Source organism: Haliotis asinina, chromosome 4, assembly GCF_037392515.1.
Source record: "Haliotis asinina isolate JCU_RB_2024 chromosome 4, JCU_Hal_asi_v2, whole genome shotgun sequence".
NCBI classification, from domain to species: Eukaryota; Metazoa; Mollusca; class Gastropoda; order Lepetellida; family Haliotidae; genus Haliotis; species Haliotis asinina.
This window is the reverse complement of record NC_090283.1, coordinates 10,908,065-10,923,704: the sequence shown is the minus strand read 5'-3', so window position 1 is coordinate 10,923,704 and position 15,640 is coordinate 10,908,065. Positions and strand designations below refer to the sequence as shown.

Here is a 15,640-nt window from a genome sequence, read left to right as displayed (position 1 = left end):
AGACTATGCATGTAGGTGCTTATAGACCATGCTTGTTTGATGATTTGAAAATGCCAGGGCAGTTATATTTCTTTGTTTAAAAAAACCCCAAACTTTATGGTGTAGATAAAGAATGACAATCATTGAATTCAATAAATATTTGCATTTACTAGTGAATCTATTGTTTGAAAGCATGGGATGATAATCTACAACATCGTATGGCAATACAATGTGTTGTATCTTTCAGTACAAGACTGTATCCACCATTAAGTAGAACAATGCATACAACATTGTGTCACACAGCAAAACATTAAGGTTTTTTTTTAGAATGACATACAGAATAAAAGAATCATTCCTATTTCAAGACAATAATCAGACTTAAATATTTAATCGCTTATTGTTTTTATAAAGTGTTATCTTAAATTCACAAAACACCACAAACCTATTTATTCATTAACACATGTTTTTCTGTTACATATCCACAAGTATATCCACTGGTTCATAATCGAATATGCATTATTTATGCAACAGATTACCATCCCCATATTAAGACTGGTACATCTGCAGTGAGTGTTTCCACCTACTTATTTATTGATTTCCTTGCTAGTAATCTATTTAATCATAACTTACTCCCTTTATTTGCAGGCTGGTGGTTTTGTAAAATAATTAGATTTTAAGACAGAAACCAATCCCTCTAGATCAGAATGACTCATGCCATTGTATATCCCTATTTCTGAAGGAACAATACAAGAGACTGCTGTTAAAAGTTGCATTAAACAGGCTGTTACAATACAAGAGACTGCTGTTAAAAGTTGCAATAAACAATATTCCGACAATATTACTTTGGTTGTTGATAACTGGGAGAGAACTGGACCAGATTGCAAACTTTAGCAATATACATGTATCATTCACAGATACTGTTACCCATCAGTACTTAGGATCTACAATTCAAAGGATTAATAACACAAAATTACTTCCAAGTATTTATTTTGTTTCAAGAGCTTTTTCACTTACATTTTTGCCTTTATCTCACATAAATGTTCCAGTACTTATTACAAAAAAAAAAAAGAATGTTTCAGAGCATATTAATTGTTTCTGATGATTCATTTGATCATGGAACTAGAATCTTCATCACCTGCTTGAAGAAATCAATTCAGTTCTCTCCGATATTAACGTGAGTTTGCATATGGAACAGCCACCGGAAATAATTTATCCTTTGATATTTTTTCTGAACCCTCTCTCTAGCACTGCAGCACACATCTAGAGTGCCAAGCAACATACAAAGGTTTTCAGATTTGGTTCCATGAAATTGAAGTTTTCTTCAAACGCTGGCAGACTCCATGTTTTAATATTCAGCTTGAAGACAGCTTATGATATAATTCTATATGGGAATTTAAATAATATCATTGAATCATATATTTCCCTCAAAACTGTCTGAAATATGCCCATATATGGAGATGATTAACAATAGCAAAATTCCCATGGTTTAATTCTTTTATACCATACCAAGCAAGTAAGGTCTCATGTCAATGGTTGAAATAAATTCTGTACCTCCTTTAACTCATAAATTGATGAGGACACTCTGCAAACCAGGGATATCCAATATCACCCATCTGTCAAAACAGAGTCCCTTCTGACATGAACCCTGACGTCATTGACATATATACTGAATGATGTATTACCAACAGCAGTGGGGCTCCAGGACATCTGAGAGTGTGATTAAGCTTGGTTAACATTATTCTGACCAGTATTCCATTTAGAGTGAGTGAGTGAGTGAGTGAGTGAGTGAGTGAGTGAGTGAGTGAGTGAGTGAGTGAGTGAGTGAGTGAGTGAGTGAAGGTAGGGCTTTGGAGATAATTTGTGTTCGACATTAAATATTTTTTTCATGATCATTTCCATGAAGACCTTTGGCTGGAACACATGACACAACATTTTCGGAGCATTCAAGTTCACACGCTAAACATTTTATCCAGTGTCTCACTTACTGATGTGTATGTGAACACCTTGTATTGTAATAATTTTGTCCATTCATGATAAACATCAGACTGATTGTGTGTGCTATGCTACCCAACACAGAGGATTGTTGCTCATGATGTCAGTCACAGGTTTGTTTGATCCAGACTAGATTATTTCCTTGGACATAGCTGGAATAATTCATTCACTCACAACTCAAACAGTTTGCTTCAGCTAGTACAAGACAGAAAATATATAAATACATTGTGTCCAATCTTTTAAGATAGGTATGATTACTTCGCAGTCACAGTCATATAACAGGAATGCTGACAGTAAACCACAATCATACAGATATTTTCCTATACTTGGTTAAATATTGGCAGAATGAGCTTTGTATCTTTCACCGAACAAAGTTCTATCCTTAATCAGACACCTGTGGTGAGTAAGGTAAGAATATAACAAAGTTTGCTTTCATGAAAGTTGACTAAATGGATCAGAAGCATATAACTGATGCATATTATTGCATCACTATTGCATGTATTGATGCTAAACACTGGACTACATTATTTACAGATTATCATGCATTTGCTGGAATAGTACTAAAACTCAATGACCAACAATGACCAAGAGGAAATCATAATCAGATACCATTGTGACCAACTAATCACCATTCAAGGTCTTCTGCTGAGTCACCAGGGATCCCTTCCGCCCACATTGGCGCTGACCCAAATTTCACAATACCGGGCGTCCATGAAGTTCATCAAAGTAACTTTATTCTGGTTGATCATGATTAATATCCCCAGATTCAAATGTCAAAAGTTATCTTCATTTTTTGGCCACCATCCACCATTTCCAAAAAAATGTTTTGTGAAGAAAGTTAAAAATAGGACCTGATTATGCCATGTTGATAATTCATGTAATTCCACACTCCCGAAGACAACTGCATCCTGATGTCACGATGGAGGGAAATCAAGCAGACGCAGACTCAGATTCGGCAACCACCAGACAGAAAGTGACAGGATTGATCAAATTTGTCTCCAGTATCCGAGCGCTCCTAAACGAAGCACGAAATCCCATCATTCACACTGGCCCTCTTACAGTTATCGCCGGATTGCATCAAAATTTATGTTTTTCATTTTGATTACTCAACAGATTTATACAGCAAGTAATTCATCCATATCGCAAGTTCAACAATTTACACAATCGCTGTAATGCACTGAAATCTACATTTTTTTCCGTCTGATTAACTGCCATATTTGACCGTCGAGTAAGTTGTTCAATCTGGAAAGTTTGATACCTTCAAAATGGAGGTTATGTATTTCCAGCTTTTGTGTCAACGAGGGTGAAGATGCATCATCTCACACTACAGTAACAAATGATTTATCTATTCCAAAATATCAGCAAAAAATTGTAAGTAAAACTGTTTTTGAATAATTCAACTTTAAACAATGTTTGCTGGATGTTTTCTTTAATACAGCTCAGAAGGGACAGATTATAAATGCTAATTAAATGTTTACATTAAAACGTTATGTCATGGGTGTTATTCTGTAACATTAAAAGGTTATAAAAGATGCAAGCCCTTCCAAGGACACTGGAAGCTGATCATTACAGCTGTAACGATGCATCTAACTATCGATGGATTGCAATTGTTGAGTCACCGAGTCGAGACGAAAAACTACTGATGCATCGATAATATGCATGTCTAATCTTGACATTAGATAGTTTAGCAATTGACTTCTGTAGATAAATGCACAGCAGCGATATTTAGGTGCAGACTTGCAGCCTCAGGGGGTTTATGTGCTACCTGATGTTTGTTATTTGATACCTGTTATGTTTGATCTGGATCTCAATTTTTGTGTGAGTTATTTGAGACTGAAATTACTTCAACTTGATTTCATTTCATATAAACCATACAGTCATGTGAGAAACGACTTCAAATGAGACAATTCAAAGAGAAGAAAATCTATAGCAATAGTAATGCAATATACTATCAAAATCACTCTAGTTGTTTCCTCCTTCAATAGTCACCCTATTGTTTATACAAGGATTCAAGGCAAACACTGCCTTCACAGTGGTGCCTGTATATCTCGGGTTTGAGTGAATGAGTGAGTGAGTGAGTGCATTCGTGGGTGGGAGGACACTTAAAATGCTCCCAGCCCACAATACAACACATCAATCTACAACTGTGCAATACACATGATTCATTGTCCTATATGGTAAACATAAGGAGTAAAACATGGTGAGTACTGACAGAAACTGATCAACAACAACCAGCATCTGCAGACAACCTAGTATTTACTACATGGCAGTAAACACCATCCCTCCACAGTGTTCCATAACACCTTATATTTACTTTCATATGCTTCAAAACAAATGATACATAGTGGTGACTTACCTGTAAACAGGAAAAATATCAACTTATGATATATATATAATATGATAGGATATGGACTGTATCACACGGATAAGAGTGAGATATGTACCATATCGTTACACCACAGATGCCTATCACCTACCTCTAAACCCACAGTAAATTTTACTTCCAATTAAAATGTTCGCACATAGATTATGAAACTACTGATTAAAGTGGCACAGAATCACTAACTCATTATTACAAAATTGTAGAATATAGAATATATCTGTATTCTCATGTTCAGAGAATGGGCAATCTTGAACTAATTCAGACTTGTGATAGGTTGTGATGGTGCCTGAGATCAATTGACCCCTGCTGGCTGGTGTGAGTTTGCTAGGTAAGGAGGGATCAGAAAGTTCTGTGATACACGAAGAAGTAATCGACCTACTATTTGTGTGCTCATTACTAATTCATGATGACAGATTGATACTGAAATAACTTCACTTAAACTAACAGCTTGCTCGTGAGTAAACTTCCAATGATAATATTTGTCTGTGCGTGCATGTGTGCGTGCACATACAGGAGGGAGAAGGGCATATATGTGCAGGATAGTGTGTGGGGATGTTAATGGTCAAGAGTTGGTGGAGTAGGGTGCTAGCAAGGTCAGGGTTGAAGGACAATGAGAAAATGTAAGCTTTGTTTACCAGCTCAGAGTTTAATTTTCTAATTCACTCTGCAATATTCCAGCCATTTGGCGTCGGTCTGTAAAAATCAAGTCTGGACCAGACAATTCAGTGATCAACAGCATGAGCATTGATCTGCTCAGTTTGAAAGTGATGACGTCATATGTGTCAACCAAGTCAGCGAGCCTGACCACCTTGATTATTTACAGCTGTCATACAGCTGAAATACTGTTGAGTGTGGCGCAAAACTAAACTCACTCACTCGTAATCTAACCTGAATCAGAGCAAGGAGTTGAACCTCTTTGAGGATGTTAACATTTGCACACTAAAAAGAATGGAATGGAAGATTTTGTCTGCAAACTCCAGGAATCATTTTTGAACAGCATCCCTTCTAGGTAAAGAATGTGACTGTGTTATGGAAAATTTAATCAGAGTATATCAAATCCATACCAAGGATGAGTCATAACCTATAAAGACAGTTACATAGGAATAACAAGCATTCAAATTTATCTTTGATATAAAAAACAAATATCTGATATTGTGCAGTTTTTGTCATCTTGAGGAATATTACTTCCAACTATTGTATTAATAACTTTCTCTTATTAAATAGTTGCCAAGGAACACATCTGCTGTTCTCAATTTCAAGTCTGTGGCATTATTATGAAGTAGGGAATACATTTGGTTGATATTAACAATGACACATTATGCAAGAAGTCAAGTCTGTTCTGGTGTCGCTTAGTGCCTCACTCAACAATATTCAAGCTCTGTGACGCCCACTTGTAAATAACTGAATCAGAATCCAACAATCACAAGATTGACAGCCTGAACATCGACGTACACAGCTGGGATACGATGACAACCAATCAACCACAGACCATCCAATCCATTCATTTCCTGTGGTAGCACTGTAGTCTGTCTCACAGTCCCGGAACCACATTATTTCCCCTACAGCCTAGCCCTCCCTGCAATGTAGTCTGTCTCACAGTCCCTGAACCACATTATTTCCCCTACAGCCTAGCCCTACCTGCAATGTAGTCTGTCTCACAGTCCCTGAACTACATTTTCCCTTACAGCCTAGCCCTCCCAACAATATAGCCTGTTCAACCGTTTCTGAACCATACTATTTCTCCAAATGTCTAGCCCTCCCTGCAATGTAGTCTGTCTCACAGTCCCTGCACCACATTATTTCCCCTACCACCTAACTACCTAGCCCCCTAGTCCCCCAACCCAGCCCCCCTGCAATGCTTAGGCACTAAATGAAGCAAGTCTAAATTCTTTCAGGTTCAGAAATTTATCTCACCGAGGATCCTTTTCAGTTTAAATAGGTTTATTTGTTACCATCAAAATAATATATATTCCGAGACTAAGCGTTAGTCTACAGAAAATGTAATGTTTTGTTGAAACACACTATTTATTATTTGTCTTGAGGTTTAAGAGTCCTCTTGTCAGGCCAAAGACCCATGTTCGATTCCCTTCATGGATACAATGTTTGAAGCCCAGTTCTGGTGTTCCCAGCTGTGATACTGCTGGACTATTGCTAAAAGCGACCTAAACCTAAACTCGCTCATTCGCTTTATACTACAAAGTTCAATGCTTGATATTATCAGTAACAACCCACCATACAACAAAATGGCAGTACTCCACACTTGCAATGGATTATTCAGTATAAATAATAACTGCTTGACTGAAGATGAAGTCCAATGCCGGGCGGACAACCATACACAAACCTATATTGGCGTGATATGTTTAGTTCTAGAAACGTTTTAGACAAGTTTTAGAATGTAAATAAAGCGGTATTAAAAGATTTCATGAGTCACAGAGTTTTGACCTGGCCACTATGTGACACGACTTTCTCAGCAATACTGATGCCCTGGTCTCTATTTCTCATGCATAGTTCATCATATAAGAACAGTATTCCTGTCTACATGATGCAGTTTATATCAAGGGAAAAAATAAGGGATCACATGAAAGGACAAGTGTTCCTTCATGTTTTTCCGGGGCGGTGGGGTAGCCTCGTGGATAAAGCGTTCGCTCGTCACGCCGAAGTCCCGGGTTTGATTCCCCACACGGGCACAATGTGTGAAGCCCATTTTTCTGGTGTCCCCCGCCGTGATATCGCTGGAATATTGCAAAAAGCGGCGTAAAACTAAACTCACTCACTCACTCATGTTTTTCCAAAGTTTCTTCAAAGCTTTGTATCGTATAGCTTGTGAAGTAACCTGGAAAAAAATGAAGAACACTTTCGTTTCTATCTTGACATGTCAGCATGTTAACACAGAACAATAGATATGGAAATATTTGTCAAATAAGAAGCAAGAATTTGGAAAGGCATGAATGTGCTTGAGGTAGAGCAGTAAGAATGTTAGAGTTACCTCCCTTGATACACTTTTCTCTGTGACTGACAAACATGACTACAAAAAGCCAGTGGGTTGATTGGTTTATTGGTTGATATAACTGAAGAATTTCCTGCGGCTGCACTATGGCAAGGAACAGTGAAATGTAGCTGAAAACATTAAACTTCCACATAATTAGGCAAATCCAATATCAGATATATTTTCAACCAAACTGGAGTCTTCTGGTTACAAGTGTATTTTGTTTCAGCGGCTGTCTGAGGAATGACACACATTTTATTTAACAAATTTTATACCTCATTTTGCCTTCAAACCAAACCCAATTTCCAGGGGAGAAAATGAAAGAAATGTCAGTAGGATTGTGTTCAGAAACTCAATCCAGATGCTAAACTTATGTTTATACAACTGCTCCTGCCAATATTTCAAATGTTAACTATATATCACGCAAGCAATACACCTGAGCCTAATAAACATAAGATTTACGACCAGCTGTTATTAATACAAGGAGCTATATCTGTTTCTCCTTATAAGTTGATATCAGGCTTATGTTGAAAAAATGGCTATCACTATTTTCACAGTCTGAGGCCTTTATGTTCACTCTTGATTGCTTCCCTTTGCTGCTCAAGGATCTCTTGATGAATTGTGTTAAAGTATAGTGAGTGAATGAGCGAGGTTTTTTAGTTTCTTTCAGCAATATCCCGGCACAGAACACCAGAAATGGACTTCACACATTGTACCCTTGTGGGGAACTGAACACAGGTCTTCAGCATGAAGAGTGAATACTTTAACCATTAGGCTACCTTATCGCAACGATGTCTGTGCTTGTTTTTAACCGAGGTTGAACATATAAGCCTTTGAATTATGGAGTTGAACTCGATTATATCATTCCTTCACTCGCCAACCTCAATCTTAATCTAACCTTAATCAACTACAATAATTATGATATAGTGTTTAGGCTATATTATATACATAACATGATACGTATCAAGAACATCAACTCAATTACACTCCTGTTTCATGGTAAGAATGCAAAGCCAGGGACACTATTCTCCAAAATAACAACCTTCAAACTGCCATACTTAAATCCCTGGGGAGAACATGGCTTACAAATAAAAACTGAAATAATAATGTTAATCAAGTACAAGATTGGTTGACAGAGCAGGTGAGGGAATTTAGCTAGGTGGTTGAGTGAGTGGTTGAGTGAGTAAATGGTTCAATGAGTGAGTCAGTCAGTAGATGGCCGTATTAGCGAATGGATGTGTGTGAGGTTGAATGAGTGGTTGAGTGAGTAAATAAATGAGTCAGTGAGTGAGGTCCATCGAGAACACAATTGTAGACAACAAGCTAAGTGAAACTTTCAATGCCTGCTATGTAAAACAGTTTTGGATCGATTCTGTAATCAATCAAATGAACTGGAAAGACCCAGTTATAAACTGATTCTCATAACTGTTATTTCATCGTGGGAGGTGAAAGAAAATGAATGATTTGATGTTTACAATACAGGCAGTAACATTTCATTACCTTGTCTCTAAATTACAGCCAGAGAACACAGAAGTAAAAGGCTGAAATAAGTCTTAGTTGATAAGGTGAACAGCGTTCTGATACAAGGATGGGGATGTCTAAAGACTGATCTGGTTTTAACTACTGAAGTCATTACCCGAAATGCTCCCTGCACTGTTGCTTGCCACAGTGTTTTAAATCATTTTCAGGAATAGATTAACAAGGAGAATAAAAATCCCTGATTGGTATAAATCATCTGAGTTTTATCCCTATGACAATCGATCAAGATTTTAAAAGTGACTCCCTTCTTTATGGCTAGTCATGCCCCTTTCGAAATTCTGTTGTACTCGTCCTGCCCAATTCTGATCTTGGGGAAACACTACATGTGGTGAATCAAACCTGGTCCCTCGTTGTGACAAGTGAATGCCTGAATCTCTAAGCCACCCCACCAACCATCTTGGGTACATGAGGGTTGCTCTAGGCATTGAATCTAGGGACATCCCACAAAACAAATGTACAGTGACCTGGCGGTTATATTCCAGTTCTAGACGGAAAACAGGTGCCAGCACTGGCTATAAGAAGACCTTACATGACGCAGTGCTGTAATCATTAACACAAAAACCATCAAGCCTTGGTAAGGTACCAACAAACCAAGGAGTGATTGTAGTTTTACACAGCCTTTAGCAATATTCCAGCAACATCACCATACAGGACACCAGAAACCGGCTTCACACATTGTATCCATGTGGGAAATCGAACACAGGTCCTCAACATGATGGACGAATGCTTTAACCAATAGGCTACCCCATTGCCCCAACAAACCAAGGATAGCAAATGGACAATTCTGGACTTTGAACCCATAATCAGTAGCCTATAAGGCTTAGATGTAACCACATCACCCAACATATAAACTCTCCAATTCTGTTTCACCTTTCATGTTATTAAATCTGAAAAATACATACTTTGCTCAAGTTTAAAAAGGGTTATGAAAATCCTTTTAACTTCAAAAGCAATCAACTTTGCTCAGATTTCTGTTGCCATATCAACAAAGCAATGACAGCACATGAGATTGGTTTAACGAACATGAAACATGAGATTCATGATCAGTGATAGTTTTACCCCAGGCATTTCCATATTGAACTCTCAACATTTGTTACAACACACAAAGTATGTTACATCACACAAATGAGATTCTAGCACATCAGGTTGCATCAAGACCCACTAGGAGTAAATACAGACGCGTTTCCCACTTCTTAAATGTTTTCTTGATAGTACTGCAACAATAAACAAAGTAATGGAGTTTAAATATATTTTCTTAAATTTGTAACTGAATCTTTTTGTATCATATTTACATGTAGGCTGGGGGGCCAGTGCTATTGAATGAAATCTTGACATATTCATGCATGGAATAATATTTTATGTCAACCTGAGATTCCCATACCTCCTGTACTACAGCATGACTGGTACACTGGTCTAGTGGATAGTTTGTGAGTTTGTGAGTGAGTTTGTGAGTTTGTGAGTTTGTGAGTTTGTGAGTGAGTGAGTGAGTGAGTGAGTGAGTGAGTGAGTGAGTGAGTGAGTGAGTGAGTGAGTGAGTCTAGTTTCAAGCCGCTTTCAGCAATACTCCAGCAATATCATGTTGGTGGACACCAGAAATATGCTTTACATATAGTTAGGAATCAAACCCGGATCTCTGATGTGAAGAGCAGACACTTTAACCACTGGGCTACTTAACCATCCCTCTCTCCTCCGCTTGATCTATCACAACAAACTGTATCATCTTAGGGCATACATCTTTTTTTCACATCCATATCTCATTCTATTCTGACCAAATTCAGTTTCTTACAGTGAATAGTGCCTCGGGCTCATCAGTACCACAACTACAGATTGCTATGACACGCCCCTATCCTAAGATCTCTGTCCCTAAACCCGATATGACGCTGACACAGCCTCCTGAGATCGGTAAGGCGTTGTCATCTGCCTGCTGGATCTGGATGTCAATGTAGGGGAAGTAATCAATCCCTGGGGTAGAAGTGGCCGGCGTCGGCAGCACCGGAATCTGAACACCCAGTGTAGATCTCACTTAATTCCTGCAGCTCTAGGAAAGGTGGCAGGGTCATTCATTATTTACCGCATTGATTGAGAGTCAGTCTTTGGGCCATGTCCCGTGGAGGAGATGCCGACAATGACATGAAGTCTACAACACCAGAAGCAGGGATGAAGGCAGCAGACACTGGATTACAGCAGATATTGGGGATCAGAATTTATGTGAAACCTCCTTGTTCGTTGTCTATCAATATCTTGTGGGCCGTCACCTTGAGTGTGTAGATCTTGTAGATAAACCGTCCCAACAACCACCCTGGCACATGAGACTCTACCAGCTTCAAATAAATGGTGCTTGATACAACAGAAAGCTGGCAATAAAGCAGCAATTTTAAATGTCACTGTACAAATCAATTAGTACTATTACCTTTCATTAGTCCACTGTCCGATAAAATTCAAAACTGTCTGTAATATGGACAATATGGCATTTTTAAATTCAGAAGATCTGCATATGTACACCTCAACACTATCAAAAGAAACTATTTATATAACTGTTTGACAGTGTGGGTGGAAAGCCTGACATGATGCAGACCTCACAAGTTTATAACAAGAAGACACAGTCATCAATATCCCCCGCATTACCTCCAATTTCAGTTGAAGTCAAACTTGTTGCCATGGAAACGCCAAAAATATTTTATTAAGAATTCCAAAACTATCAAAAGGCAGCAGTACACCACTAGACCAATCTATGTGTCAAGTTTGGTGAAGAAATATCGAACGGTTTTAGAGTTCTGCTCCGTAAAAGATAAATGTGCATGTGTAGTTCGCAAAGCTGTATGGTGTCAGTGTGTAAATAATTAAGTCTGGATCAGACAATCCTGTGATCAACATCATGAACACGTGTCAACCAAGTCAGGAAGGCAGACCACCTCATCATTTTAGTTGCCTCTTACAAAATCATGGACCACAGCAAAGTAAGTCTGTCTCATCATCATCCTCAAGGTCATCATTATACTTTCAAGGGCTGACACAGGTCCAGATATTCTACATGGGTACGACAACCACTAATTCCCTATCCTACCAGTATACGTTAATTCCTGACATCAAGTTTGTGAGAAAATTGCTACATATTCTTCAGCTCAGAAGCTAAATCATTTTTAGTCTTTCAATACCTTTACTATGAATTATACTATAAGAAGTGACCATGATTATGTCTATATCTTCAAAGACAATACACCCTTTAAAACATGAAAGACTAACAAATTACATTGTTTCATCTGAGAACAGTCCAGCTCAATACCACCTGTCCCAGGCATTACAACAGGATGGGTACACAGGTCCAGCTCAATACCACCTGTCCCAGGCACTACAACGGGATGGGTACACAGGTCCAGCTCAATACCTCCTGTCCCAGGTATTCCAGTCCTAGTGCTTTCAGTTTAATAGAAGAATTGACATAGAAGACTGTCATATTAATCTTTCAAAGTCCTGTGGACATTTGTTTATAGAAAGATGCCAGTGAGTGAGCATGGCTGTCGGTTCTGTCAGTCGTGTTCATTCCAACCAGGTATCCCATTAGACAGGTTGTTGGCCATCTTCGGATATTTCAGGGAAGTCTGTAGTCTTGATGACAAGACTCCCTTGAGACTTGCCTCTCCAACCTTAACTGCAGTTTTGTTCAGACCTTCTATAATACATTTCTGCTGTGTTGACATGTCAATGTGCAGAGTGTATGAAGAAAGAGAAGATTACAGATTATATTCAACAGAGATCAAGGCCACACTATTCATCACTCACAGCTCCACCAAGCTGAAATACTTCATTTTTCAGTGTCCCCAATCAATCAATGATTATTTTATTTTATTGTGAGTTGAAATTCACACTCAGAATCTGGTTTAATTTGAAAATGATCTTTTGGGGCAAACCTTCTTGAGAAGTTAAGTGTCCTAATATCATTCTTCATGTCAGTCAGTGATAGAGTGATCAAGTTAAAATTATCGTCCGTATAGTTTACTTTGAGGAGCCAAGTCTGAAAATGTTTCCTGACTGAAAATCACCTTGAGATACCCATACCCAAATGTATCTTCTGGTGTCCCCATGGAAGTGTCGCATCATATAGAGAACTCATTAGAGCCTGTTCCAATCTGAAAATCATCTTTCAGAGAAAATACCTTCTGAAGTACAAAAACTTAATGCCTTGTGTTGTTCCCATGTGATACTTGTGTCATAAAGCTAAAGTACGAATGAAACAACGAACTGAAAGCATTACATATTTATGTAACTGTAACTCAAACAATCCTTTGCATACATAGGTAGACAGAGATTCCCTATGCACAAAGTGACATCACATAACTGTTGTAATACCCTTTCAAACAACCACAATATGCTTTGTGATGCAGAGCCCGCAATACATATAATGAATTCATTAATGAAATCAGCCTTAGAAATTTATGCTGACCTGCTGGCCGGAGACTCCAAATTGTATTTAGGACATATGAAAATCTAACAAAGGCAGTAGCATTTGAGGATGTTCACCAATCAGAGACAGTTCTTTATGCACTAATTTTGCTACAAATTGGAACCCATTAAAGCGGCAGACAACAAACTTGCTGAAGCTTTTCTTTCATACAAGCTATGAAATGTCTGTCAGGAATACCGAAAATAAGGTCCTCTTCATCCGTCTTTCACAAACACCAAAATTTCTAAGGCTGAAAAATTTCTGGGACACAAAAATTGCCTTTGTTTCAGACATCTAACATGTCTGCCTACATGTCAAATGACTACAGTACCATAACTCTGTTCACTCAGAGACTCAGGCATAAAGAGCTACATTTTGAATCCACTCACAAAACAGTATGTTCATATCTGAAGTAAAGGCAAAAAGACTGGCCCCAATAGCAGTCCTGTCTTACCGGCGGTGGGAGGTCACGCTCATCGTATGTGACGGTAGTGTGTGTAGTAGCTTTGCTGTGGATAGGGGCAGGTTTCTCGGGGACAGCTGGGACAGATTCCGATGTAGCTCGGGTGTTCGACATTTCAAGGGGTGGTGGTGGTGGAGGCAAGTCTTCTTCTACTGGGGAATTCATCTTCTGCAAACAAAAAGTATCTAATTACAGATTTGGGGTCAAAACATTTACATAGTTCTTTTTCTGTAGTGCAAGTTTCAAAACGATCATTTCTTCTCATTTCTGTAAGTATCTGTAGAATTACAGGAATAAAAGCTACCATGGGGAGCTGAACTATATATTATTGACCTGTGCCATTTGTGGCATACATTCAAATCCACTCATATATGTTTCAGTCTGGAGAGTTTCGAGTCAATAACTCCTCTGAACTTCTTTCTCTGTGAGTACTATACCGGAAGAAAACATTTACTGCATATTGACAAACTATCCTCAAGGTTTATCTGCCCTTAACTATGTCTATCAGGATAATTTTCAGTCTGTCAGTTTTCACATAAGTTCACAAAACCCCATTATCATGCATGATCCAGTCATTGTGAACCATGTGAGTTGTCTCCCTTTAGTGTGCAATCATGAATGGGCCTAAGTCTGTTTTTTTTCAATTTTTTTTTTGCAATTATCTTTTCATTAAAAAAACTAAGAAAGACACAATTGATATGTCACTTTTGTTATGCAAAATCAAAAGCATTAAAGTCAGGTTCTAAGGATCTCTAATGGTGGCATTACCTGCCATCGTCTTGATGAACTACTTTGCACCCTGGAAAGTTTTTCGCCAGTTACTCAAACATGCAGCCCAAAATTAAACTTCAAAGAATACTCAAAGCGATCTCCAGCGACAGATCTGTCAATACCTGTCCCCATAGCCTGCTCTTCGAAGATTACTGGACTTCGACCTTGTCAGCATTGATCCAGTGAATAACAAGGGAAGAGAAATGGCAACTCTTACAAATCCCATCTTCACTTCAGAGTCTCATCCCCATGTAGTCCCTTGACACCTTGTGTACTAACTATCCCTTGACCAGATACAACACCCACATAATGGAAGCATCCATCGACCAGCGTGAACAAGACCCAGTTAACTCCACCCCACATGCAGGTGTCCACTGGCCATCCTGTACAACCCTCAGTCACCTCCACCCTCATGTCAGGAAGTGTCCCTTGACCAGTTTGTACAACCCTCAGTCACCTCCATCCTCATCTCCATATATAGGAAGTGTCCCCCGGGCAGCCTGTACAATCCCCAGTCACCTCCACCCTCATCTCTGCATGCAAGAAGTGTCCTTTGACCAGTTTGTACAACCCTCAGTCACCTCCACTCTCATGTCAGGAAGTGTCCCTTGACCAGTTTGTACAACCCTCAGTCACCTCCACCCTCGTGTCAGGAAGTGTCCCTTGACCAGCCTGTACAATCCCCAGTCACCTCCACCCTCGTGTCAGGAAGTGTCCCTTGACCAGCCTGTACAACCCTCAGTCACCTCCACCCCTGCATACAGATGTCCACTGACCACCTTGTGCAACATCTAGTCACCTCCACCCCCGCATACAAGAGATGTCCACTGACCAGTCTGTACAACCCCCAGTCACCTCCACCCTGACAGACAGGAAGTGTCCAATAACCAATCTGTACAACCCCCAGTCACCTCCACCCTGACAGACAGGAAGTGTCCAATAACCAATCTGTACAACCCCCAGTCACCTCCACCCTGACATACAGGTGTCCACTGACCAGCTCATACAACCCCCAGTCACCTCCACCCTGACATACAGGTGTCCACTGACCAGCTCATACAACCCCCAGTTACCTCCACCCTGACA

At 39.2% G+C, this 15,640-nt stretch overlaps 1 protein-coding gene across 6 annotated transcripts in view; it reads right to left on the bottom strand.

Annotated features, from left to right (window-relative positions):
- The window catches only part of LOC137281271 (disks large 1 tumor suppressor protein-like), a 285,708-nt gene that overhangs the window by 192,989 nt on the left and 77,079 nt on the right, over positions 1-15,640 (bottom strand). For all 6 annotated transcript variants that reach the window (XM_067812423.1, XM_067812424.1, XM_067812425.1 and 3 more), the window contains exon 4: positions 13,775-13,951. In XM_067812423.1, the coding sequence (XP_067668524.1) occupies positions 13,775-13,951 (177 nt within the window). The remainder of the gene's footprint in view (positions 1-13,774; positions 13,952-15,640) is intronic.